The sequence below is a fragment of the Polyodon spathula genome, chromosome 20, assembly GCF_017654505.1.
Source record: "Polyodon spathula isolate WHYD16114869_AA chromosome 20, ASM1765450v1, whole genome shotgun sequence".
NCBI lineage: Eukaryota > Metazoa > Chordata > Actinopteri > Acipenseriformes > Polyodontidae > Polyodon > Polyodon spathula.
The window spans coordinates 27,456,462-27,481,290 of record NC_054553.1 but is presented as its reverse complement, the minus strand read 5'-3'; the positions used below and the strand labels follow the sequence as shown (position 1 = coordinate 27,481,290).

General features: G+C 40.6%; 1 protein-coding gene across 2 annotated transcripts; it reads right to left on the bottom strand.

Annotated features, from left to right (window-relative positions):
* Positions 1-3,283: 3,283 nt before the first annotated feature.
* Positions 3,284-24,783, bottom strand: LOC121295423 (ubiquitin carboxyl-terminal hydrolase 36-like). Of its 2 annotated transcripts, none has more exons than XM_041220005.1 (21): positions 24,677-24,783; positions 17,680-17,941; positions 16,804-17,025; positions 16,291-16,401; positions 15,457-15,559; positions 15,239-15,306; positions 15,035-15,105; positions 14,542-14,624; positions 13,941-14,052; positions 13,267-13,407; positions 12,832-12,932; positions 12,575-12,713; positions 11,052-11,399; positions 10,420-10,713; positions 9,611-9,738; positions 7,988-8,713; positions 7,583-7,785; positions 6,867-7,049; positions 6,336-6,451; positions 5,980-6,122; positions 3,284-5,758 (listed from the first exon to the last, which is right to left on the bottom strand). In XM_041220005.1, exons 2-20 carry the CDS (start codon positions 17,930-17,932, stop codon positions 5,994-5,996), a joined length of 3,531 nt encoding a protein of 1,176 aa, XP_041075939.1. In that variant the 5' UTR covers positions 17,933-17,941; positions 24,677-24,783; the 3' UTR covers positions 3,284-5,758; positions 5,980-5,993. The 2 variants fall into 2 exon arrangements, with proteins under 2 accessions (XP_041075939.1, XP_041075940.1); XM_041220006.1 differs by having other exon boundaries at positions 10,420-10,695.
* Between the last annotated feature and the right edge of the window lie 46 nt (positions 24,784-24,829).

Here is a 24,829-nt window from a genome sequence, read left to right as displayed (position 1 = left end):
AAGTCATGTTTTCTTATCAGAAATTACTTGAAGTGAACCTAAGAGCCCTTAATTAAAGCTTTTTCCTTTTTTCTTGTTCTTTTGCAATAACAGACAATTGTTGTGTCAGATAAACATCCGTTTTCTTACCTCTTACTAACTTCATTAACAGAGTTATGCTCACCCCTCTTTTGTTTCTTCACTTTGAATAACATGCAAGCGATAAAATACCGTACAATGAGATTAGCTGCTGCATCCTGGTTCCTGAGCTGTTGGTCACATGGTTAGACTACCGACAGACCACTGCAGTGAGCTTCACAAATGAAAATAGAATACAAATAGGAAATAGAATCAAACTAGTAATACTAAAGATAATAACGAACCGAGAGAGAACTAGGAACATTTTCTATGTCAGTCAATATGGTTCAGCTACACGGTGCAGCACAGTAAAGCGTGCATTGCGTCCTGACTCGCATTAATATGAGTTATTTCTGGGAAGATACTGGCTGAATGACTGGCATGAATAAAAAAAAAAAAACAAGTTTGATGTGAATTTGTTTTCGCCAGTTGTCAGCAAAAACAAAAGAGAATGGCGTATCCGCAAACTGTCAAGAAACACAGGATTTCCTTCCGAAGAGGAAAAAAAAAAAAAAAAAAAAAAAAAAGAAAACCAGCCACCAGCTCACACCTCTCCAAAAGCGTATTGTTCTGCTAGTTGTGCCAGGCGGTTGCCAGCTCCTTGCCCCCCTCCTTTCGCTGCTTCTCAGCCACTCGCGACACGGCAAGAACACTTGACGGAGCATCCATCGAAGTTCTCTCGAGTCTTACAAATGTGCAACAACTGTCTACACCATAGCGGTGAATAAAGCGAGGGGGGATCGCAGTGTAGCCACCACCTTACTTATAAAACACCACACACTGTCCACGCGTCTTTCTCTGCCTTACTTTGCACTCAAACGGATGCAAATTGTTGGTAAGACACATGGTCTGAATCCCTGGACCATATCCCACCAGCGTGGCAGCTGGCAATACTGGTGTGCTAGACTACAGGCAGCATATACACACAGTCAGTTGCATCGCCCCAGTCCGCCCTCTTAACAACACACTTTCCTATCATTAGCAAAAAGCATCCCGCTCCCATGACAATGCAAATAACACGCACATAATTAAAGTCTACTAATTGACTGTGTTTTTTATTATTATTATTATTATTAAACTCGAAATGCAGCAATGTTTTTTTTTTTATGAATTATTATAAACGGTATGTACTGTAGGCTGCTGTTATTAAGGCGTTATACAGACCGTAGCTGTCTTCTTCCATGCTGCCGTCGTTTTTTGTGTCCTCTCCCCTTCCTGTGACTGGATAGCAGCAGACTTCTTCTTCTACCTTGGTCCTTGCCTCCCCCTCTCTCTATTTCTCCCTCTGCTGCGCTCCTTATCCGCTCTCTCTTTCCCCTCCTCTCTTTACCCCGAAAACTTCAGCCTGTGCTCGCTAGGGGCGCTCGTTCCTCCTAACGTCACATCGAGTTTAGAAGCTACAGACACGTGACCTAATCCAGGCAGGCAATAAAGATAGAATATTCTATAGCACTCCTGCGAAAAGTAAAATATTTAATACGGCTATAATTATGAAAGTTTTTTTTTTCTTTGGTAATTTTAACTTGCTCCCAGTCTCCTTGTTATATCTTCCATCTGCTTGTCTTATCGCAACTACTTGTATTATAGTGCATTACCTGCAGTCAACCACAAGGTGGCACCAGATATTACATGTGACAAACTGGATGCATTCTATGCTTTTACCAGAGTCGTTTCGTACCTTAATGATTTTTTTTTTGGGGGGGGGGGAGGTTTAGTGCACATGGTCAGGGCATAATTGCACTGGCTATAGCAAAGCATGGGGATGTGGTGTACAATGCTGTTCATGAAAAGATAGCTACTGATCCACTCAACATATTTCACTTGTGATGCTGCGGTTCCACTTGAACCCAAGCTTCTAGACATGAAATGCTACTCTTAAGAACTTTCCCTCCAGCAGTCAATTTTAAAGCTACATTATTGCAGCGACTTATAAAAGTGAAGGAGATGGTCAGTTCATAGCAGTGGCAAGGGAACTGACCGATGCTTGGTAAGAAGTAACAGCACAGTGAGATGTCAGTATTTAAAGTAACCGCTGCTTCTGGTCGGTATCTCCGTTTCTCAGCAAGACTCAGCATTATGAAACAAGACAGCAGTCGATAGAATATCACCTTGTTCACAGGGACTCCTGCCAAGATACAAGGAAGAGGGACGTGAACTCTGCTGACTTAACCGCAAAAAAATCGGCAGCGACGCAAACGTTGACTTGTATTGATGTCCGCAGCTGGTGATGTCTTTAGCTTTTCAATGGAGTCCCTGAGGAACACGCAGAGCTGACTAATAGATAGTGAGGAACACACTGTGCGGCACAGGACAAAGCGTTCTGCCTGTCGGATCATTCTCTTAACAAAGACAAGTATTGCAATTTTAAAGAGAGGCATCTCTGAATTGACCATACTCAGTAGTGTGCCAAGGTGAAACAGGTTCTTGAGCTTGGTGCATGGATACAAGGCTAGGGCTGGGTGAAGCTTTTTAGGCATTTATGGTTACAGGGGCCAACTTACTTCAATAGCACTGAACTGTAGGTTCCTCTGTACTGTAGCTAAACACTTTCTTCCCCTGTAGACATGATGCTGCAGTGGAATTTTGTGCCAGTGATTTGGAAGGATCTAACTCTGGTGAAACAGTGAAATCCACCAAGGAACAAAGTCAGACCTCCAGAAAAAAAAAAAAAAAAAAAAAAAAAAAAAACACTTCAGAAAATTGACAACTTTATTGCACCCCCTCCCTATTTTGGAGTTTCTAAAGGTCACCCCTTGGTCAGAAAACATGGTGCAAAATACAGAACCGTAAATGCAAATACGATATACTGTATAGGACTTTTAAACCAGAAGCGTCTGTTAAAATATATATATACACACACACACATCAGAATCTTAATACATTCAGAGATTTCCACATGAAACATTCATAAACTCTATAGTACAGTACTCTCAATCCCATTTTACTGTATTCACTACAGTAACCATATTATGATTATTATATAACATATTGCATTTCTTGACAAATCAAATTGCGGATAAATTCTAAACACTAAAGTTTTACAATCCAACAACTACAACATGTTTTTTTTGTGTATATATATATTGTGTTTTATATATATATATATATATAATATATATATATATATATATATATATATATATATATATATATAATAGAGTTCTGGTTACACTGGAAGCACAAAGTGTACTGTACATATCCAATACTACCAAAGCATTTTGATACCATTGTTTACGTAGTACCTCAATCTTTCTTAAAATATAAATCTGAAACATCAGACAGTATTATATATATATATTTATTTATTTGTATGTTTACATATAGGGAAGAGTAAGAGATCTAAAGGACACAGTATATGACCCCACTCATCCTTTTTTCTTTACAGGTACAAAACAGAATTTCTGGAAGCATATGAAGAGACGAAAAGAGTAAAATCAACAATGAAGCGTTTTCCTGAGGTGCCCGCTGCTTTAGGGGTAACCTGTTTGATGGTCAGACACTGAATTTGCATAGAAAGTAGAGGTGGAGACACACACATTTTATATATACACACACACACACACTTCCTTAAAACAGGATCTCACTATATACCAGCAGTGGATGAATAGGGCCAAACTGCACCATGAAGATAACTGCTGGGATGTCAAACTGCAGAGCACATACAGCACTTTGTACAGCAGAATACAAATCACAGGTATGTTCTGGGTGTGGGCAGTTTGAAAGGAGCAAAGAGTTAAGTACTGCAAAGGCTACTTCCTTTTAATTTAACTGTTTTTTGCTTTGCTTTTTTTAAATTAGACAAAAATCGAAATCGATATGTTTATACAGCAGCAGAGTTCTCAAAGAGAGAGGGAAAAGGAGCAAAATGTGAAAAAAATGAAGCTGCCCTTGACACCTTCAACCTGGCCATGCCCAAAGCCCAAAGAGCAATTCACTAAATAAATCAAGAGGCTTGAACTGCAAAAACCAGAAGCAGCGGAGGTAGATCTTGGCGAGATACCACAATAAAAAAGGAAAAGCACAATGCGGTCACAAAAATCACGCCATTTTAAAAACACACTGTATGTAGAGCTATAAAAGAGGATTCACACGCTGTGTGACATTATGGCCAGCTGTGTGCTTAGCCTCAGCTCTGCAACCCAGGACCACTCTAGTGGCAGTAGGGGAAGGGGAAAGGGAGTCACACTGATACACTCGGCAGTGCCCACTGCATATTGCACTCAAGTCTCGAACTGGATTGTACTGTACTACGTTTGTATTTCAGACCACGGCCATCAGATATGCATATTTTATCTATCTACTCCGGTCTATTCACAACTTTAAAAAACACCACATATCTCATATTTGATATTGAAATCTCATATTAATGTTACTGGTAAACAGAAATCTGGTTATTAAAATGAAACCGGTTTCAGGGGTTTATTTCTGTTATTACTGAATACCACTGAAAAGGGTAGATAGTGGATAGCCACAGCTTTTAAAACAGGTGGAACTCTGGGAAATGTATGCCACTTCTACTGCCAGCCAGCCTACGGAATATTAGGTAACCCTGGTGCGTGTATCAAAATAAATTACAGTCACATTTCAGCAGTCTCCAGAGCAACCCATTCTATTTGATACAAACAGACCTGCAGCTATTCTACATTTGGGTTTATGCATGCTGAATCCCCTTCTTTTTTTTTTTTCTCTTTCAGGAACTATTTTTGCGTTTATAAACTGTGTGTGTATTCCTGCCAGCAATATATTCAAGTAGGTGAACCCCCCTTGAGTTTGAAGAAACACAGTGTACTTGTTACTTGTGTAGAAGGCATTGTTGTCCTTTTAAAACACACTGTTTTGATTAATTCATTTACTGGAGGGATAATAAGCTCCCCCACTGCTCGTCTCCTCAGAACACCTTTATTGTGCCTTCTGAACATTATGTTGTATTGCACCTCTGTCTAAACGTTAGTCCTTCGAAAAACACAATGCTGCTTTATCTCTTTCTACAATAGCAGGTAGAGAGAAGGAGAGACGGAGTGAGATTGATATTGAGGGGACTACCCCTCTCAATACCAACGACTATACTAGATTTTCAGTATTCACTAATACTGTGTTCGTTTTTTAAATGGGCAACTAAACTGACAACACCCACATCCTCTATAAAGTTGTATACATATTAAGTACAAATTGGACTACGAAAACCAAGTATTTACATTTATAATTATAGTTATTTAATGCAAGCCACTAAAACATTACGGCTTTACCACTGAACCACTACTGTGTCCATATATTCTTCAATATAAAGATAGAATAATAAAGAAGTGGTTTTGTACTTGGTATACATCCTACTAAACAGAGCCAGAGTCAAAAATAGCCCTGCACCTAGCAGTCTGTACACACTGTTTCACAGTCATGCCAGAGGCCACTCAGCGAGTTACAGTTCAGTACGGTCCTCTTATGGCTTCCAGCCTTCCTTTGGTTCAGTGAAGCTTCAGGCCTCCAGACAGCATTAGACAAGGAGCAGGATAATGACGACGATGTTTAATTTTCACATTACTGCATCGCACGGAGGAGACTCAAACTCTTCTACAGCTGCCTGTTGCCGAATCCCTGTATGATCCCTTCATTATTCCATACTCCTAAAATGTAAATGTTTTACCTGTAAGGACCCAAACAAACAACTATCAGAATCCATCACTGCAATGCATGCAGCAAAACAACATTTAATTTCAGGGGAATAATAAACTCTTACTACAATCCAGTATTATTTCCTGGAACACGAGACGCCTCAGCACGACTTTATTACTGCCGTAAAGGGAAGGCTACCAAAAGGGAAAGGGTAAAGGTACCATGACTGTGAGGATTTATTTCTGTACTCACCCGAACCTCCCAGCTCAGTATCGGTAGCCCAGGCTGGAGAACTTCCCTGGATGGGTGGCCGACCAGAAATTACGATGGGTCTGCATTTTCTGGAAGACGTTGAAGTTTCTCTTTTTCTCCTTTTTAAATTTAACTTTCTTAACCTGATGAACCAAAACACACACACACAAAAAAAAGAATAAAATAAAAACTAGCTGCCTTTATGTATTTTATTTAACCAGCTATTTTCACTAGCGGCACTTGTGTTGCAGGTGTTGTGAATATTAAAAAAGGAGGGTAGAGCACATTTTAGACAACAACTAACACCACAAAATGAAGACTGGACAATAAAAGGCCGGTAGTATGGCATCTCTCACCTTTCCTGTGTCAAAATCCTCGTCCCATTCATCAATCACAGTGTCGTTTTTGGCAAATCTGGCATCCTCAATAGCATCCCGGCTGACAGCAGAGACAGCCCCCTCCCAAGTCAGGACTAGAACAGGAAGAAAATAAATGAAAATTAGGAAGATGACTAAAAACAGTAATAATCTTCCACAATAAGTGCAGTAAGTATTGATTTTACAGACACCCTGTCTATTGCATGAGGGAGAGAAGTCACAAAGTACACTTAACCAACTGATGCTGTTCATTAAGAAAAAAGAAAAAAAAACCCTAACTGATCACAGAAAAGCATGTGACGGCTCTTGAAAGGATCACAATGAAATCAGCAGCAACAACAAGGCTTGGCAACCCATTCCACACACCCACTACTCTCTGCAAGTGAGAGTTTGCCCTGCAGGTTTACTTCTAAACTGACTGTGTGCCTGTACTGAGAGAGGAAAGACACACACAACTGTACCAGACCCAACTGCAGTTTCGAAACAGCCTTATATGTTAATCAGAACTACCTTCTGTTCCATATGCCTTATCCATGGAGTGTTTAAGCAGCTCATCCACCACACTGGACCCTTTTGTGCCATCCCAGGCAAGACTGGAAGGCTTTGGAGCCGGGCAAGAGTTCTCCGACATGGGAGCGTTCACTGTACGTTTATAACCATCCTGAACCTGGCTGTCCCAAACGAACACTGCAGCTGTGGGGAAAAACAAACCAGGCATTGAAATATATCGTTCCTGCGCATGTCCAGATTTTAAGCTACCGGATGGTACTGTGAAAGCCATTTTCACAAATGCTATGCTTGCTGTGGTTTTTGCTATTTTCTTTTGGAGGAAATGATCTTGCTTTAACGAGAACACCTGGTTTCCAGTATCTGCATGGCATGTCTGGATAATGCCAGGTTTTAGTTTGTATTGCAGTGGAGAGAAATAAGGTACAGCTGCAGTTCATTTAAATCTAGTGTAAGGAACATGTGATCTGTCTCTAAGAAACCTTGAATTTGAAGGAAAAAAAATAAAAACAAACAAACAGACAGATAGACACACAACAGCAGCTTGCAAACCTTAAGATTTCCTGTTTAAACTCAGTTTAATAAGTTATAAAAGTTTCAAATCCTGGCCATGCATAGCTATGAGGGAAACAAAGTAGCACCTTTGCATAGCTGGATTTAAAAATGTATATTTATGTCCAACACACATAACTAAAGGGTGTCGGAAGCCACCACTGTACCTCGTTTGGCTTCTCTGTCTCTTTCCCCGTTAATGGTGTGCTTCGCTGGAATGGGATTGAAATCAGCATCTTCCTCGTCACTCACACTCCTCTTCCTCCTCTCCTTGTTTTTGTCCTCCCTTTCTTTTTTGTGTTTTTTCTTCTTTTTTGATTCTGTCAGTTCAACCGTGTTCATTGCTGGTTGTTGTTCCTCCAGTGTTGAGCTAGTGAGGGACACGAATGGGAAAGCCACATTAGGTAAAAATTCATAAAACCTGAAGGTGCATGTGAATCTACCCTTGCCAGATTAAAAAAAAACAAAAACAAAAAACACATGGGCATGAGAACGTAATTTTGCATGCATTTTATTTCCCTAAAAACATCCATTACAGAAAACAGCACATGATCAAAGGAATTAAACTGCACCTTTCCAACACAGGCTCTGGAACCGCTTCTTCTACAGGTGTCTCTCTGCGTTTCTCCCTTTGCTTCTTTTTCTTCTTTTTGACTCGCACTGCCGTTTCCTCTTCTCCTCCAGGACTGTGCGAGGCAGATTCTCCTGAAGCGTCGCCCTGTCTGGCCGTGTGTTCGGGCTCACCTTTCTCACAGTGCTGGGTAGACGCGGTGATGCTCCAGGCCCCAGTGAGACTCCAGTCCTCTGCCTTCTCCTCCAGGCGAGTGTGCACGCTTCTCCTGGGAGGGTCCGTTTCCCCCGACTCCTCGTCCCTCCACTTCCTCTTTTTCTTATTTTTCTTCTTGTCTTTGTGAGGGACCTCAGTCGCTTCCTCGCAGCCGGCCTCTGCAGATACCTCAGGCTCTGGCGGTGGGCACTCCTCTCCCACTCCCTCTGATTTGCGTTTATGTTTCTTCTTTTTTCTTTTGTGGTTAAGGCTGGACTCAGGCTCCACGGTACCAGCAGGAAGTCTTTCAGAACCGATCCCAGGTTCGACTGGTGCCTTGGAGTCAGGGCCAGGCGGGCAGAGGAGCACCATAGCTGTGGCAGCAAATCCATTGAGGTGGAAGCAAGAGGTCCGCTGTGAGTTCAGTGAATCAGATTCAGACATTTTCTTCGGGTTTCTACTATTACTACATGCGGAGCCTAATCCTAATTTAGATGGAGTCAGCAATTTGGGAGGATGGGATGAGAGAACCCTGCCAAGACAAGAGGAACATGTTAACACCACACAAAACTAAAAACCAACAGCATATCTCAGGAGTACTGTACACACTAATGAACCAGACATATACTATAATGTTGTTTATTGTTTCTGCCAAGATCACTTGCCATGCTTACTTCTATCCCAGAAAAAAAAAAGAAAGATTTTCCTTTCTGGGGAAGTTTTTGCTGCAGTAGTTAACAAATGGTAAAAAAGGGTCAAAGCAGAAAAAAATAGAGATTAACATAAAACACATAACAGGATGAAAACAATTAACTCTTTGGAAATTGAAGGCCTGTGTGATTTTAATGTGGTTTTTAGGTTTATACATAGCCTCTTAAAGCAATCATTCTCCATTATAAATCCCTAACAGAAAAAAGGCTAACTGATATTATGTTGCAGATCTATCCTTTATACACATACAAGTAGGACAAACAGGACACCTGTATAAATGGGAGTCCCAGGAGGGTTTTTTCTACATAAACATACTAGATCACACAAATAGCCAGGATCAAAGTACAGGATCAAATTAGCAGGGCAAAGATACCTAGCCCTGATAAACACAACTCACAACAATAGCGCATCTAATGAAGGATTCATTCCCTCCCTCCCCAAATAGGTAATGTGAACCAGCTTTAGTAGGCCAAATACTTCAGGGCTCTGACGCCACAAATAAATAAGTGCACCCAGAACCCCTCAATAAAATCGCTGCCTTGGCACTGTACCATGTATAGTTGGGTGACCTTGTAGCAGTAGTAGAATCAAAATAAAACAGTACTATGCCAAGACAACTTATGAGACGGCAAAGGAAGAACTACCAGAATTCTCAGCAGCTCAGAAGTTCTTGTCTCAGGAGACGAGTGTTCTAGGAGTGTCTTACAGGACTAAATACCTGTTTTTGTGTGCTGGCGATGAAGACGTGAGTTGTTGGTGTTTCACTGGATGAGGGGGGTAGCTGGAAGGATGGCGTGGAGGGAACAGAGGCTCACTGCTGCTCTGTGTCTGGAGGGAGCTGCCCGCCTGCAGTTATTGACATAAATAAAAACTTGGTGGTCTAAAAAAAACCGCATCCATGAATGTGAAATAAATAAATAAAATAAAATAAAGACAAAAGGAAACAAATAAATAAAAGAAAAAACAAACAGAAAAGGGTATGGTAGAGAACAATCAGAAATGATTAAAAAGAAAGGACAGAAAAAGCAGGCTAAGAAATACAAAAACAACTCTCACTGAACAAAAAGATAGGACAGGCGGTTGTTAGAGTCAGTTAAAAAGACAACAGTGGCACAGAACATTCAATTAAACCGGGCTGAACTAGTGTAATTCAGCAAGTTTACAGCTTATAGAACATCAAATTAAACCCAACTGAAAATAATATACTACAAGCCTTTTTGTGGTTTCTGAAGTGTTAGTTTATTTTTATATTTAAGGTGTAAAAAAATAAATAAAAAGTTATGCGCAGTTCAATGCAAAAATAAAAACCTAATTTATTATGAATGACACTCGTGGTTCTCAACTCTGGCCCTCAAGTACCCTGAAAGCCTTCCAGATAACAGCAAGTTTTAACAGGTTTTGTAGTCCTGTTTTCAGGGACTGTGGCTACAGACTGTTTATCTCAAGAGGCTCTATCTTTCAGTCTGCCTTGGGTACTGGACAGCTAGACTTGATAGCCAGGGCGCTGCTGCAAGAGTGTACTCTCACCTTCTTAGCTGAGAGTGCCAGCCTCTTGGCAGGCGGGGGTGACATGGTGCTGGTGGGTTCGGAGATGTTCATCAGGGCCTGGGGTTTTAACTTCACCATCTTCTGCTCCTCTGTAGCTCTCGCATCAGCTGCCTTGCCGCTGGTGGCAGCGTGGGTTGGTGTCCCTCGACTGAGAGACTGAAATCCGTTTAAACAGCTCCTTGTTGGGTTGTCTCCGTTGTGAATGCTATGAGAGTTCACCATCTCCTTGAGGTGGGATTCACCAGGGTCCAAATCCTGCAATTCACATCTCATCTAATTGTAAAAAGAGTATCTCCCATAAATGTCTGGCAGTTTCTGCAATTATTTACGCAGTGCATCCAACTTCAATTTTAAGACTGACAAGGACTCAGACTAAATTTATTAACTAGAAGTTGATAAAAGCTATGCAGCGAATTCCACAAACACTCAAAACAAAGAGACACAAAAAGAAATCAGGCATGACTTGGCAAGTTTGTCTCTTACATGTTCCTTTAATGCATTTATTCATCTCTCTACCTAAAGATGTCACAGCAGCAGAAGCAGCGGCTGCCACAACCTTAACCAGAGGTCTTGGAACACACGATAGCATAAACGAGGAAAAAAGCCTTTACCTTCTGATCCTGCCCCTCTGCAGTTGCCTCTGACAGTGATTTCACTGAGGTAGACACGGCCAGGCCCCGGCTCTCAGACCCGTATCGTTTGTCGCTCTCAGGCCTGCCTCCACCGGTAACATTGACAACCGTCCCGTGACTGCCCCGTGCCTGAAGTGGCGGTGATAGCTTCTTCACCTTTTTTATTGGCTCTGCGAACACAGCAGGGGTGTTGGAGGGCTTGGAGGGGGTCCTGGGGGACTGAGAGCCCTGTGAGAACTTCGGAGACTGGCTGGTGCCGTTACGAGGGACTGGAATACCAACCCCATCAGCAGCCTGGACCTTCCTCAACTGCGGGGACTCCAGTTTCTGAGAAAAAAAACAAACAAAACAATTGGAAATATATATACAGATGAACCCACTTTATAATCGTGATTTATAAACATAATTCGTGACATAAAGCGGGTCATGATATAAACCGGGTTTCACAGTTGCCTATGACAGCACACTATGAGTGCGAGAAAAAAAAAAAAAACTAACTGACTTAAAGAGCAGTGTTTTAATACTGTACATTTAAACAAATGCATATCGTTTATTACAGGACAAATATATTTTGTGTCATTAACTGGAATAAAACAGTTTACGTCACTAATTGTCGACTGATGAGAGCCATCAGTTAGGTGGTGCACTTTGTGGGTTTTTTGTGAATAAGACAAACTATGTTAAAAAAGAAGAATGTGGTGAAGTTGGTGCTTTGTAATTGGACTGCATCCCGTTAAGACGCAGCATTTGACAGGCTGCACAAAATGTCAGTTTATCAGCCAAGTTGATTATTGATTATTAGCTGTGTTGGAAATTCATTTTATCACGTGGTTACTTAGTAAAGCCCAGCCACGCAACATTTCACAGGCTGCCCAAATCGTGCCAATTAGCGGGTTTGTGAGATGATATTAAGAGAGGTAATTTCTCAAAGAACCGCTGGTGCACGGCGAGTGTTTTTGGAAAAATCGTGATAATGAACAGAACATGATATTAAGCGAGGTGCTATAAAAACAGGTTCATCTGTATCTTTAGTCATGAATAACATTGGTCCGGTTTAAAAAAAAACTCATTTTTATGAAAGGACTTCAGCCGCTGATGACTATTTAGGTTGTCTTGTACCTGGGGGGGTTATGTTACTACAGGTACAGTCCAGCTGACTAACTAGGGTCAGCTGAATCCACAGTGCCACATTCTTGACCAACATAAAGGCAGGCTCAATCCAGCTACACTGAAACAGAAATTACATTACAACTTTGTTACAAGCAATAAAGTTGATTTTTTTTTTTTTTTTTTTTTTTTTTTTTAAAGCAGTTAACAGCCTACAGTCATAGCAAGATTTTAATATCAGAAACAATTATAAAATCAGAGACAGCACACTCCTATATCATCAACTGTATATAGTAGACACTATAGTACATTTATAATAAATCCCAGAATAAAACCAGAGTAAAAATGCAGCTTAACGATTTTATGTATGTTTCTAACATGTTGCATGGTCTTACCTTCCCTACTTGCGGTGAAGAAAGAGTTCCATTAAGAGTGGATTTCTTTGCTAGTTCTGGTGTCATGCAGTTCCTACCAGATTGGACTGAGCCCTGCTTAGACCCAAGACCATCCAAGCTCTTCTTTGAATCTGGGATTCTTTATAGAAATAAAAAAAAAGGGAGTACCAAATATGAAGACATCTTAACGTCTCACTATGCTGATAAATAAAGTCACCAGAAATAAAAACAAACCAAATTTTTGTATACACCCTTACCTTAGATAAAACAGAACGTAAGCCTGCTGGTTGAGGACAACTTTGATATTGCTGGCATGCACCACTGAATCATTCATTTGGTACCACTGTCCACTGCTGGCCTGCAGGAGGAATAATCAGCAGCTTTATCGTTTGCTACCTTCAGCTAAGTATCTCTAAATGGCAGTAACACAGCGCCTTAGAATGCTGTATGCTTCAATGCAGAAACTTAAGGCTTTGAATTATTTAAATAAATAAATAAAAATCTCACAACCTGTTAAGCACAAAAACCAGGCCACCGCATGAGAGCTGAGCATGCCGTGTTTGGGCGATTAACTATTATCCCCCAAAAATCAACACAAATAGAGCATGCAAAGAAGTTGCTGGACACCTAATAACAAGAGCCTATTTTGGATACCTGAGCTCAGCCACTTTAAGAGCTTGCTTATTTCTCACCTTAACATAGCAGTAGTAGTGACCAGCATGGCAGCTGTACCCAGAATGCACCAGAACAGCGTACAGTCCATACATAACAGGATCCCCGGAGCTCTGGGACATGTATGGGCGGATATTCAAGAATTCAGGGTAACCAACATCCTGAGGAAACAGAAACGGGTCTAATAAATCATCCCTGTGACGGTTAACATCAAAAAGCTAACCAAAGGCTACCATGTATTTTTAAACCGCAGTAAGACAATTAAAATGTGTGTCCATCTGTATTTAAAGGACATTTTAATCATCTACTGTACACTGCCTTATGGGTCATTCCAGGTGGAGAGGACCAAGGGGGCTTACTCCCCCTATCAATATCACCATATCAATATTTTATGTGCATTTCTGGGTGGAAAGCTCTTGAAACCTGGGTTTAAATGATAATGGTATTCGTCTAGGTCACAGCCCACAATTGCCATGTTCACCACCGCCTCACCATGTGGGGCTGCATCATTTACACAGCTCTTCACTTGCATGCACACCTGCACTGGCCCCATTTCCTCAATCGCATCTGGTTCAGGTATAAACCCCTAATGGAAGGATGACCTCCCAGAATTGTGTCCACTTGAGCTAGAATGACCCTTACGTGCTTTGTTCATTAAAATAGGCTAATCAAAACGGTACTGCATCTCGTTTACCTTGGTGATCTTGCCCCCGCTGAAGTTCGCAAACCTCTTGAGAGACAAGGTCAAGACGCTGGACGGCCGATGAACTGTAAACCGCTTCGACGCTGGCACTTTTTTCTTGCATCTGAGGAGAAAAGGGACACAAAAAATAAACAAATTGAGAATGCACTTTTTTTTGTTTCTAAACATCCCTACGCTACACAGACCTGCCTACTACACAAACACAGAATACACGTTAGCCATAGCTGTCAGAATTGAATCGATGTTCCACAGATTAAAAAAAAAAAAAAAACACAAGTTACAACAAGCTATTGCCATTGGTAACATGCATTCTCAATCATTACACAAATCATTCTTAGAAACCTTTTAAACACTTAAATCAGGATATTCTGTATTAAAAATAAGTAAATAAATAAAGTTCACAGGCATCTTGCACAGGGAGAGATGCCCAACCCTGGTCAGGGATCTCTCCAAAAAATAAGGATTTTGTTGTTGCAATGAAGCCCAGCAGTGGCAAACAGTTTTTTTTTTTTTTTCTAGCAATGCCTTGTGTGGCAAGCGTAAGCAAACACAGAACTGTCTGGATGTTCTCAAAGTTTTGCACAGAACTCACTTTGCACACATATAGGCGTTCTCTCCAATCAGGACATCTGGCTTCACAAACAGCTCGAGAGCTCGGACAATGTTTGGAGCTTGCTGCAAACAGACAAAACGGCTCTTTAAATCTAAAAGGCTGGCTTAAGGTTTTACAGCATCTATAACCATAACTAAATCAACACGCACGACACCAAATTGTAGCTGCAACAATAGAATTTCCACAGGCAAATGAATCAATTACCAGAGGTCACATATAAGCACAAATGCACGTCACAACCTTTAGATCGTCATGATAAAATATGAAAAGTATGCATTTACTAAGTATGTGGTGAATTACTGCGTATAAATTTTTCCAAGGCGATTACCTGGCTACAGAAAAGGTAGAGCAGGTCTCTGAGGCAGAGTGCTCATTCCTCTTTGCTTCAGGGTGTTTTCAATTTACCAGCTAGCAGTTCAGGTCTCGCTGTCCTTTTAGCAACCGAATCTGCAAGCACTAATGCCTCACTTACCCGGATCTCAACCGCTACGTCCAGATAAGGGTCATAGGTATCCGACACACTTTTACAAACCGAACACTTGACTAGGGGGGAGATCAAAGAAAAGACAAAAATAAAGATAATTTCCATCTCCCTCTTACTCAATATTCTCACTGGAAATGAACATGCAATAAAAGTAATATCAGGATGTATTGTTGATGATTACACAGGGCTTACCTCTTGACCTGAGGTAACCTCCAAATATCTGATGGACCAAAGTGGTGGCCTGCGTTTGTCTATCTAACCTGAAATTGTAAAATAACAAAAGGGAAGAAAACTAAGTATGTGGATACAGTTTCTGGTACTTTGAAAAACAACATCATTTTCCACATAAAATGAAGCAAGTTTGGAGTAATTCAGGAACTACTTTCAAATGAACAAAGTTTGTCACTTACTTGGTGTACCCGTTAAGGCAGGCTTTCTGCATAGCATCAATGGTGTAGCGCAGGAATTCATGTGCATCCTCCTGACTCCCGAAGCGGAAATGTCTGGCAATTTCTTAAAGAAAATTAAAAAAATATATATATATTTTACAAAAGCAACCTACAACAAAATCTGGTGGAGGCATCTGACCTCAAAACAAACAAAAATAAATAAAAACAGAACACCTTGAGCTGTACCACTGAGAATGTTACAGAATACTAAAATCAACAAGTTAGTGTTCTTCTGCTACCTAATGCCTGACCAATACATTTCAGTCACGACTGCACAGTTACTATTAAAGTGAAAAAAAAATGAAGACCTCATCAATTTGTAAACCCAATCCATCACAATGTAATGTCTGCAACAAACAATCTGTGGTGCATTTACCAGTCCATGTTACATCACTACTTACAAAACCAGTGCATATGGCAGCAGAGGGCTCTACAGCCATTCCACAATGGGAAAGCGTCTGTTTTTGTTCTATTTGTATTTAAATTTTGATGACCATCCAATTTTATGCCACAGTAAAAGCAGCAGCCAGCTCCGTAATGCAACAAGGGCAGGGGGATCATGTGAGGCCAATGCAGCAGACTGCAAATTGCAATCCAGAGGGTGCAGTGAATTTAGGAGGCTAAAGCAAGTCCTACACACTGATACTGATGACTGTACACGTGTATCTATTTACTGATATTGAAAAGATAGCAAAAAAACAGCTCAGGCATGGATTCTTATATTATTATACAATATCTGTTTCCATCTTTGAAATGACAGTATTTCATTCCTATACAAGATAAACCATCACTTACTTTTCAGGTCTCTGATGAAGGAGACTGGTTTGATGGCATTGCCAGTGTTGGCGAAAGCCTGGATTAAGTGATTTTGCATAATGCACATCATACAAAACCCAGACTGGTGACCTGAAATAAAGACATAGGTGCCGTTAGACTGTACTGCACAAAAAAGCAGCTAGGCTTTAAAAAGCGAGACATGTAGTAAGCAACGCTTTCTCAGTTGCTGCTGTTACTGAATTGTGTTAGACTATAATTGGAATAAGGCAGCTATGTATCTGCAGTTTAAAACATAAAAAGCGAATTAATAATTAGAAAAAAAACTTCTCCATTAAAAACTTCTCAAATGACAAAGGCAAGTTTTTCTCAAAGCTTGCGATTCATTTTTTAATCTTAACCCCCTCTCATTATTAAGGAAATTCTCCTACTAAATCGGGATCACATGCACTAATCCGTTCACATAGTTATCCAGGAAGACTGAAAGCAAGATTCAAGAGAGAAGTAGAGAAGAGACGAGGTAGTGTGGCTTACATGATCTGCTGTGCTCCTTGGACAGGAGGTAGTTGGCTAGCGGTGGGGTGTAGGTAAGACACTGCACAGTGGAGCTGAGGAAGCAGGTGTTGCCCAGGTTGTGGAGGCCAGCTCCAACCCGATAAACTCGCTCCCACTTCATGGACAGCCTGTTCCCCGGGAACAGCATCTTGTGAGGGGCAGGAATGCCATCGCTGTGCCCCCAACTCGCATTCTCCGAGACTGCAGACAAGCAAAGAAATTAAACCATTAAGAGAACTAGACATATATGAGTCGTGACACTAACAAGACTGGACTTTGGCCAGTTGCTAACCTACATCTTTGGAGATATTCCAGGGAAACAGCACTCTGGTTCACAGTGCACAACCTGCACAGAGGGAAACATTTATCACCCACAGGCAATGTGAGATCTTCACCCATAAACATGTCTACTGCAAATTAAAATACCATCACACGGTATGCTGAAAAGGTACATTCGGGCTCCCGAGTGGTGCATCTGGTAAATGCGCTCATGTGGAGTACAGGATGCGCTCTACAGCCTGGAGGTCGCCAGTTCGAGTCCAGGCTATTCCACTGCCGACTGTGGATTGGAGTTCCCAGGGGGCGGCGCACAATTAGCTGAGCGCCGCCACCGTGATGGAGGGCTTAGGTCGACCAGGGTGTTCTCTGCTCACCGCACACCAGCGACCCCTATAGACTGGCCGGGTGCCTACAGGCTTGCCTGTAAGCTGCGTTCCCATCTGACATTGTAGCTCTGGGTTTGCTGCACCGTTGCCGAGTCACTACTAATTGCATATACAAGGCACAATAACAGCCACCAACATGGCCACAGATACCGAACAACCGCTCCCGACCCTGGCATTGTGCGGTACACACCTTGTTTTTTGATCTGGATCACTTCTGTGGGCCTCTGTCCCGTCGCTCCCTCAGATTTGGGGTTGAGGATCACATACTTGCTCTTGAGTGCCTCCAGCTGGTAGGAGAAGCCTTTGCTGGCAGGCTCAAACTCGATCTTCTGCAGCAGCACTTTCTTTGCGGAGGACGCGAGGAGCTTGTTGAGATCGCCGTCGTCAGCAGAGTCCTTCCGACCCGGCTTCAGAGCCTCTTTCAGTTTGTCCACTATGGGCATCGTGCATCACTGCAACACAGCAGAGGCAAAGCCATTTATTACAAACACACAGCACAGTAAAGTCACTGTTCGGGATTGATCGCCAAAACGTGCCTTCTCATTTACACTGACAATAATTGTAAAGAATACAGAACCAAAAGAATGGGCATCCTGGCCTGGAATTAGCTCCCAAAATACAGATGATAAATAATACTGAAATATTAAATGTCTAGCAATCATAAAATTATTAAACTATACGTTTAGTACGTTTTTGTTCACATAACATCGTTCGACTGCTGATCATCGCTGTCGTGTCGCTGTGCAGTTTATACTTTCTATCGGCAATCGCCCTGCTCAAACTGCAGTCGCTGACAGTTCAAATCAACTGAACTTTGACCTCGTCACTGACCTCATTGCTATGGTTATTACAACACCAAAATGGATGAGCGGTTGTTTGTGGAGAAGCTGCTCAGTGTTTATCCCTGCGTATATGCAGTCGCTAGAGCTGAATAAAGATCAGACGAAAAAGGAGAACACATGGGTATCAATTGCTGAACAAATGCACTCAACTTGAGCATTTTAACATCACTGGAAGTGAAGTCTTCATTCTAATAAAGCGACTGCTGTTTTAAACACATTGCACATTACGAAGTGCCCCAGGTCCAACATATTATTATTATTATTATTATTATTATGCTACAAGATTTTTTTTTATAGGATAGTATGTCCAATATGTTCTGTTGTTTTGTGTGGTACAAGCTATGAAAAAGGGAGTCACACGATAGTAAACTATAATGCAACCACATTAAATAAAAATACTCTTATTTGGTATTTATGATGACTAAAGATATGATTTCGTCACAGAGGTCACGAAAATCGTGAATTTGAACAAAAGTCAGTGAAATCTTGTAAATTATGTAAAAACACATGGTTAGACACTGCCTTTATTTCCTTTAAAATGCAGTATGCCATGCACTGAAAATACAAATATGTGAGTGTCTATTGTTTGGTTGTGTATGCCCACAGCATTTACATGTAGCTATATGTCAGTGAACGAGATTTGTATTTTGTTGCTGAGCGAGCATGTAAATGAACAGATCATATGTTACTGTAACCTCTCGGTTGTGATCGTCACATAGCGTTTGTTAATTTTTTTAAACAAAAAAGTCGGCTTGTATCTTCAAAAAATATTAATGACATTTCTTGAAACTTTTTTCATACAAACATAGCTAGTGTACCCAAGTCGTCTGTTGAAAATAAATACTAGCTCTCTCTAAAAATAAACACTGCTAAACAGAATGCTTTAGATTGCCTTTGAACATCTTTCTTATTTCCTGCAAACTGCAGATAAAACGAGAGGTTTATCTGTTTCTGATCTTTGTGATGCCCAGTTTCTTGGACACTTGCTGCCTGTGTGATTTGATCTTTCAACTTTTTTTTTGTTTGTTTTTATGTTTAAAGAGGCAGTGCTCTGTAGGCTACTCAGAAACACCTCTCTCTCTCTCTCTCTCTCTCTCTCTCTCTCTCTCTCTCTCTCTCTCTCTCTCTCTCTCTCTCTCTCTCTCTCTCTCTCTCTCTCTCTCTCTCTCTCTCTCTATATATATATATATATATATATACACACACACACACACACACACACACACACACACACACACACATTTACGGCAGATGCGCACAGAGAAATAGGAATCAGTTTCGTTACACAGTGTGAAACTCTGCATCTTATAGTATTCTTATTATAAAAAAATAAATAAAAAAGGACCTTTAACTAAGTTTTGTACTCTAACATTTAAAACTTGCCAGCAGTCAAAAGCAACAGTCTTTATATTACTGGCTTTGGTGCACTATTTAAAAGCTCTTGTGTATATTATGTAGCTAAACCTACATTATTTGATGACCTTTCCGTGAATTCTTGTTTTTATTCCTGCAACTCGCCTGTGAAATGTACAATAAAAAAAAAAAAAAGCTTGTATAAAGCTTGAAAAAACATAGTATGTTAATGCTTAGCAGATCCTCAGTCAGAAAGTGTAACAATAGAAATTATTTTTAATTTTTATTTTTTTATAATATTGGGTTGATGAGCTGAACAGGATAAATCTAGGAAGTACTTACAGGAATGACAAACAAGCAAGAGTACTTATGCGCTACATTGCTGAGGGAGCTGAAAGACAGAATAAAAAGGTGCAAAGTTCCTGTCAGTGATGTCAGGTGGTTCAACCGATAGTGAGGCTAGATAGAAGAGGAGATAGTATATGCATGATTCTGCCAGAAAGGGCTGGTGCAGTTTTTGCGCATGCAGTCTGTGGAGAGGGCAGATGCCCAACTCATCTCAGAAGCTCTATCTTCACTCATGAGGCAGACTGTTTCAGACCCTGTTGAGATGCTCATAAAGGTCGCTTGTTTTTTTGTCCTCACCCCCCAGAACATTGTTAGCCCTGTAACCATGCCCTGTAACATGCCATTTTGTGCACATGATGTACAGGCAGCCGTCTGCTTCAGTTTTCTGACTGCAACACTAATTAAGGAACAAAGGCTTCACAGCTGGCGGAAGCAAACAATCGTGGGGCACTGCACTCCTGCTCAGTGCACGGGGCTGTTTGTTTCTGGCGTTTCAGAAGCACTAAATTGCTGTCCAGAAGGTGCAAGCTCCTGCTGAGGCATGGCAGACCCTAGTCTATCTGATATGCCTTGTGCTGGGCCACTATTATATGTTTGCCAATTTTTGCCAAGTTTTTAGTTCCGGGAATAAACGTGCAAGGAAAAAAGCTATCCCTGTCAGCACCCACAGGACAAAATGAGATGCCAGGTCAAACCAGCTCATGGGGAGCAAAACATTCAGCTTCTACTGCCAATCCCTTGCCCTGTACCATCACTCAGCCAATGCCTCACTGGAACACTACAGTAAAAGAGGGGCGCATGAATAGGGTTACCCATCAAGCTCTGCAAAGGAGCAGCAGCACATGGATTAAACACACAAGGGTAAGACAACCTTCACGTGACAATGTGCAGTACTAAGAATAACAAAGCCCTCTGAGTAATCACAGAGACAGCAGTGACAAAACACAAAGGCTGTGGAGAGGGCAGGTTTTCTATAAGCGTTCACAGCCAGTTAAACACTACTGTATCTTGACTTTTTTTATTATTCTGAGAGACAGGCACTGCCATAAATAATCTTTCTATCTTTTATCTTCATGAAATAATGGTACAGGAGGTCTGATGTTTGACCGCAAGTCATCTTTTTTTTTGGGGGGGGGGGATAAGTTTTTTTTTTTTTATTGTAGACTAGTACAATCGATTTCTAAAATGCTTTGCTATAGCGTTGAAACATGCTCGCGATCCCTAAATCAGACAACAAAACAGGGTGATGATAACCAGGAGAATCTGCACATAAGCAAGGGTGGGAGGACCAGATCTTACAGTCTCCGCATCTTATGCTACATTTGCGCAATATCCCTGGTAACACCCTTTTCCACAAGTGAAAGCATTTCTAAGTTTTTTCAATTGTAAGCACAACTCGCTTTTGCTTTCCTGTAGCCATTGTGCATTCGCGTTGTAGAGTGGGTCATGTTTGTCTTATTTATTATTTAAATAACTGTATCATTTGGGGCAAAGTTACTTATAAACAAAAACAAAAAAACAAATGGAATAGGTTCCCTTTTTTTTGTTAAATGAACCTTTAAGAAACAAACTATTCTAAAAAACATACCATCTGAAAATGTGTTGACTATGTATATAGTTCCATCTCCACTGACAACTTTAACCATTGTTTGATTGAAGAGTGCATTTAAAATATAAACATTTCAATATATACTTTGGTGTGTTTTTTTTTTTTTTTTTTTTTTTTACTTTGTAGTTAAGTCTTTGCGATGCAGAAAATGTTATCTGCTTATTTACCAAAAGCATATCCCTATCAAAATCCCAAATGGGAATGTGCAAATATTACCAGTGGGGAAGAAAAAAAATAAAACATCTGGCACAAGAAGATTCCTGCCTGATCCCATGTTTTTCTTCCAACAATGCCCCAGATACTGCACTTGGTTACAAGTATAGATTACTTACCAGAGGCAGCAAGGCTTCAGGTATTTGCAATCAAAAACAGCCCAATACTGAGGTCTCAAGCTAGGCATTTTATAGTGTTTCATTAAATGGGCATTCTTTTCATACACTACCTTTTCTTTTATAAGGATTTACTGTGTTGTGTGAAGCTGCAGCATGTCAGCTGTGAGACTCATTGGCCATTTGTAAGAGAACTTGTTCAGTGGTTTCACCGTCTTACAAAGGTAGCTGAACTGAACATATAGCTTGCAAAAGACTCTGGTGAACACCTCTGCAGTCATCTAAAATGGTACAACATTTTCTGAAACATTGCTAAACATGACATGGTAATAAGTCACTGACTGTAGTGGTGATGACACATTATTTTAAGCATTACATTTATAAATTATTTGCAGGCGTGTAAAAGCTGCATCAGCAATATGTATATGTGCATGCTGAAAAATTAATGCATCAACGTCCTTGGTTCCAGGACACAACAAACAGCTTGTTCGTGCAACAGGACAGTAACTGCCCATGTAGCGTATGCATTGCCCCTTCATTATAAGTCTAGGATGACTTAAGTCAGCTACCATATACTGTTGAAAGATTTAACAAAAAAGTCTGTATTTTGAGGAATTCCTTTGTTTTTCTGGGTTGGATTATTCGACTATGAATAACTAGATCATAGATAAGCATCTTCTGGAGTGCTGTTTTACACCTAAAAGGTATAACAAAACTACTCAGAGGTCTGACTAGAGGCTTAATTGGTTCAACTAAATAATTAAGAACATGGTTGGAACACATAAGTGTTCTGAAAGGGGCAGAGTTGCCAGTCCCTGAACGAAAAATAGGATGTGTGAAAATGAAAGTGTGACATGCACATGTACACACAGGCACCTCGGTTGAACTATATCCCTTTCGCAAGAGAATATGCACCCCTGTGAGAGAGGAGATACATTGTACACGCAGATACCTCTCCAGTGTCTACTTTGTAACTTCATTCATCTTACTGTACCTGCAGTGCAAATGCTTCTGCTCACAGTATACAATTTACATGCCTATACTAACATTTACTTGAATGCCACACATGGGGGCCACAAGGTTAACAATCTGCCTCAGCTTTATAATAAATTTAATAATAATGATTATACATTTTGAATGGACAGAAAGTAGAAATGGAACTGCAATGTGTCATAACCCCTTCAACATCAGAGCAATCGTGGGTGTGTAACTTCAGGAATAAAAGTCATGTAAACATTGCTTTCTCTCCTTGTTTTTACTTAAGTATTCGGTTTCCTAGCACTGTATTCCTTTCCTCTGAATCACAGCAGCTGTTATCAGAAAACAAGTTCTATTTGTGAACAGCTTGGTTACAGAGAGAGAGCAAGAGCAGAATTTCATGTTGACTTCATGCATGGCAACACGAATCAAGAAATATTAGATTTTATATCTAGACCACTGTCTGTGCTATTTTTTTTTTTGTACCTCCAGGCTCAAATCAGAATACTCTACTGCACTTAATCTGAAACGTTCAGCAGTTTTAAGACCCTGCAAAGCAAAAAGTCTGATCTGGTACAACGTATTTTATTGCACATATTTATAGGTTCCCTGCTTTAAAAAAATGAATAAACCCCAAAAACAAAAACAAGAGATAAGCTATTTTATAACACTTGTTAAGTGCTGTAGTTTATACCAGTTCAACTATACTTGTGAAACCCAGCAAATTCCGTTTGCTCGAGTCACAGGAATTTACGGGTAAGGGGGTTGGGATAGCATCAAGTTTTTAAGCTGTTTTGTATTGCTGCTGTGTAATTGTGTATACCAAATATAAATGAAAAATTCAGTAAGTACAGGACAGTCTGGACTCGCAGGAGTCAAATTACAGTGTTTGTCTCAGCATTTAAAAAAAACGTGCCAAAGTTGCTGCTGTTTTTTTTTTTTTTTATTATTTGTATTTTATTTTAATTGTGACCTGAAGGGGGGGGGGGGGGGGGGGGTTGTTGTTTGATTTTGATTTTGTTTTTTTTTTTTTTTTTTTTTTTTTGCAATTGCGAGTATAATTTGTGAACTTCAGTAAAAACAGATTTATTTACCACGTAAACTGTTCAGTTTAGATCATGGTGGGAACATGAGCGGAAATCCTTCTTGCTCGCTTACAGTAGTGCATCCGCCCCGAGCCCCACGTTACAACGTGGATAGAGGGGTACGATTTTTAAAATTTCTCTTTCCTAGACTAGCACACGGATTTACATTTTATAGATGGACAGGTGCTGCATTTGTTATTTCGTGTACAAAACTAAAGTCTGTACAGCAACAGAAGAACGTTTAAAAAGCGCCTTACTGAGCTAGTCCTACTGTCGCTTACTCTATTAATAACCCACCATGCTGCTGCTGTAATGCAGGGGAATGTACATTTCCCTCTCCACCACAATTACGAATAAGACACTGACAATGTTAAATGCAAACACAGATCGGTTAACGACACACACTCGCAACCAGTTATAACATGTGGATAAGATCAAACGCGGTTTTGCATGAATTCCTTGACTGTATAAGAAAGTAAAGTATGTATATTATCTGCTCACTCTCGTTCTGAATTCTTCCCCCCACCCGTGTGTGGACACGGCCACGAACAAATATGTAATACAAACATACACGTTTAACAAAATGACAGCCTCCTACAATACACAGATCGGGTAATTCTTGAAATATGTTAACCGTGTTTACCTTTAATTGTGATCTTTTACGCGTCTGAGTCTTTGTAATTCAGAAGATCGCCCTCCTTACTCGCTTCACAGTAGCGATATTTTTTTCACATTCTACCCTCCATGCTGCAATATGGGGAGGCGGGGCAGCGGTGACTGGCTACCCGTTAGGCCA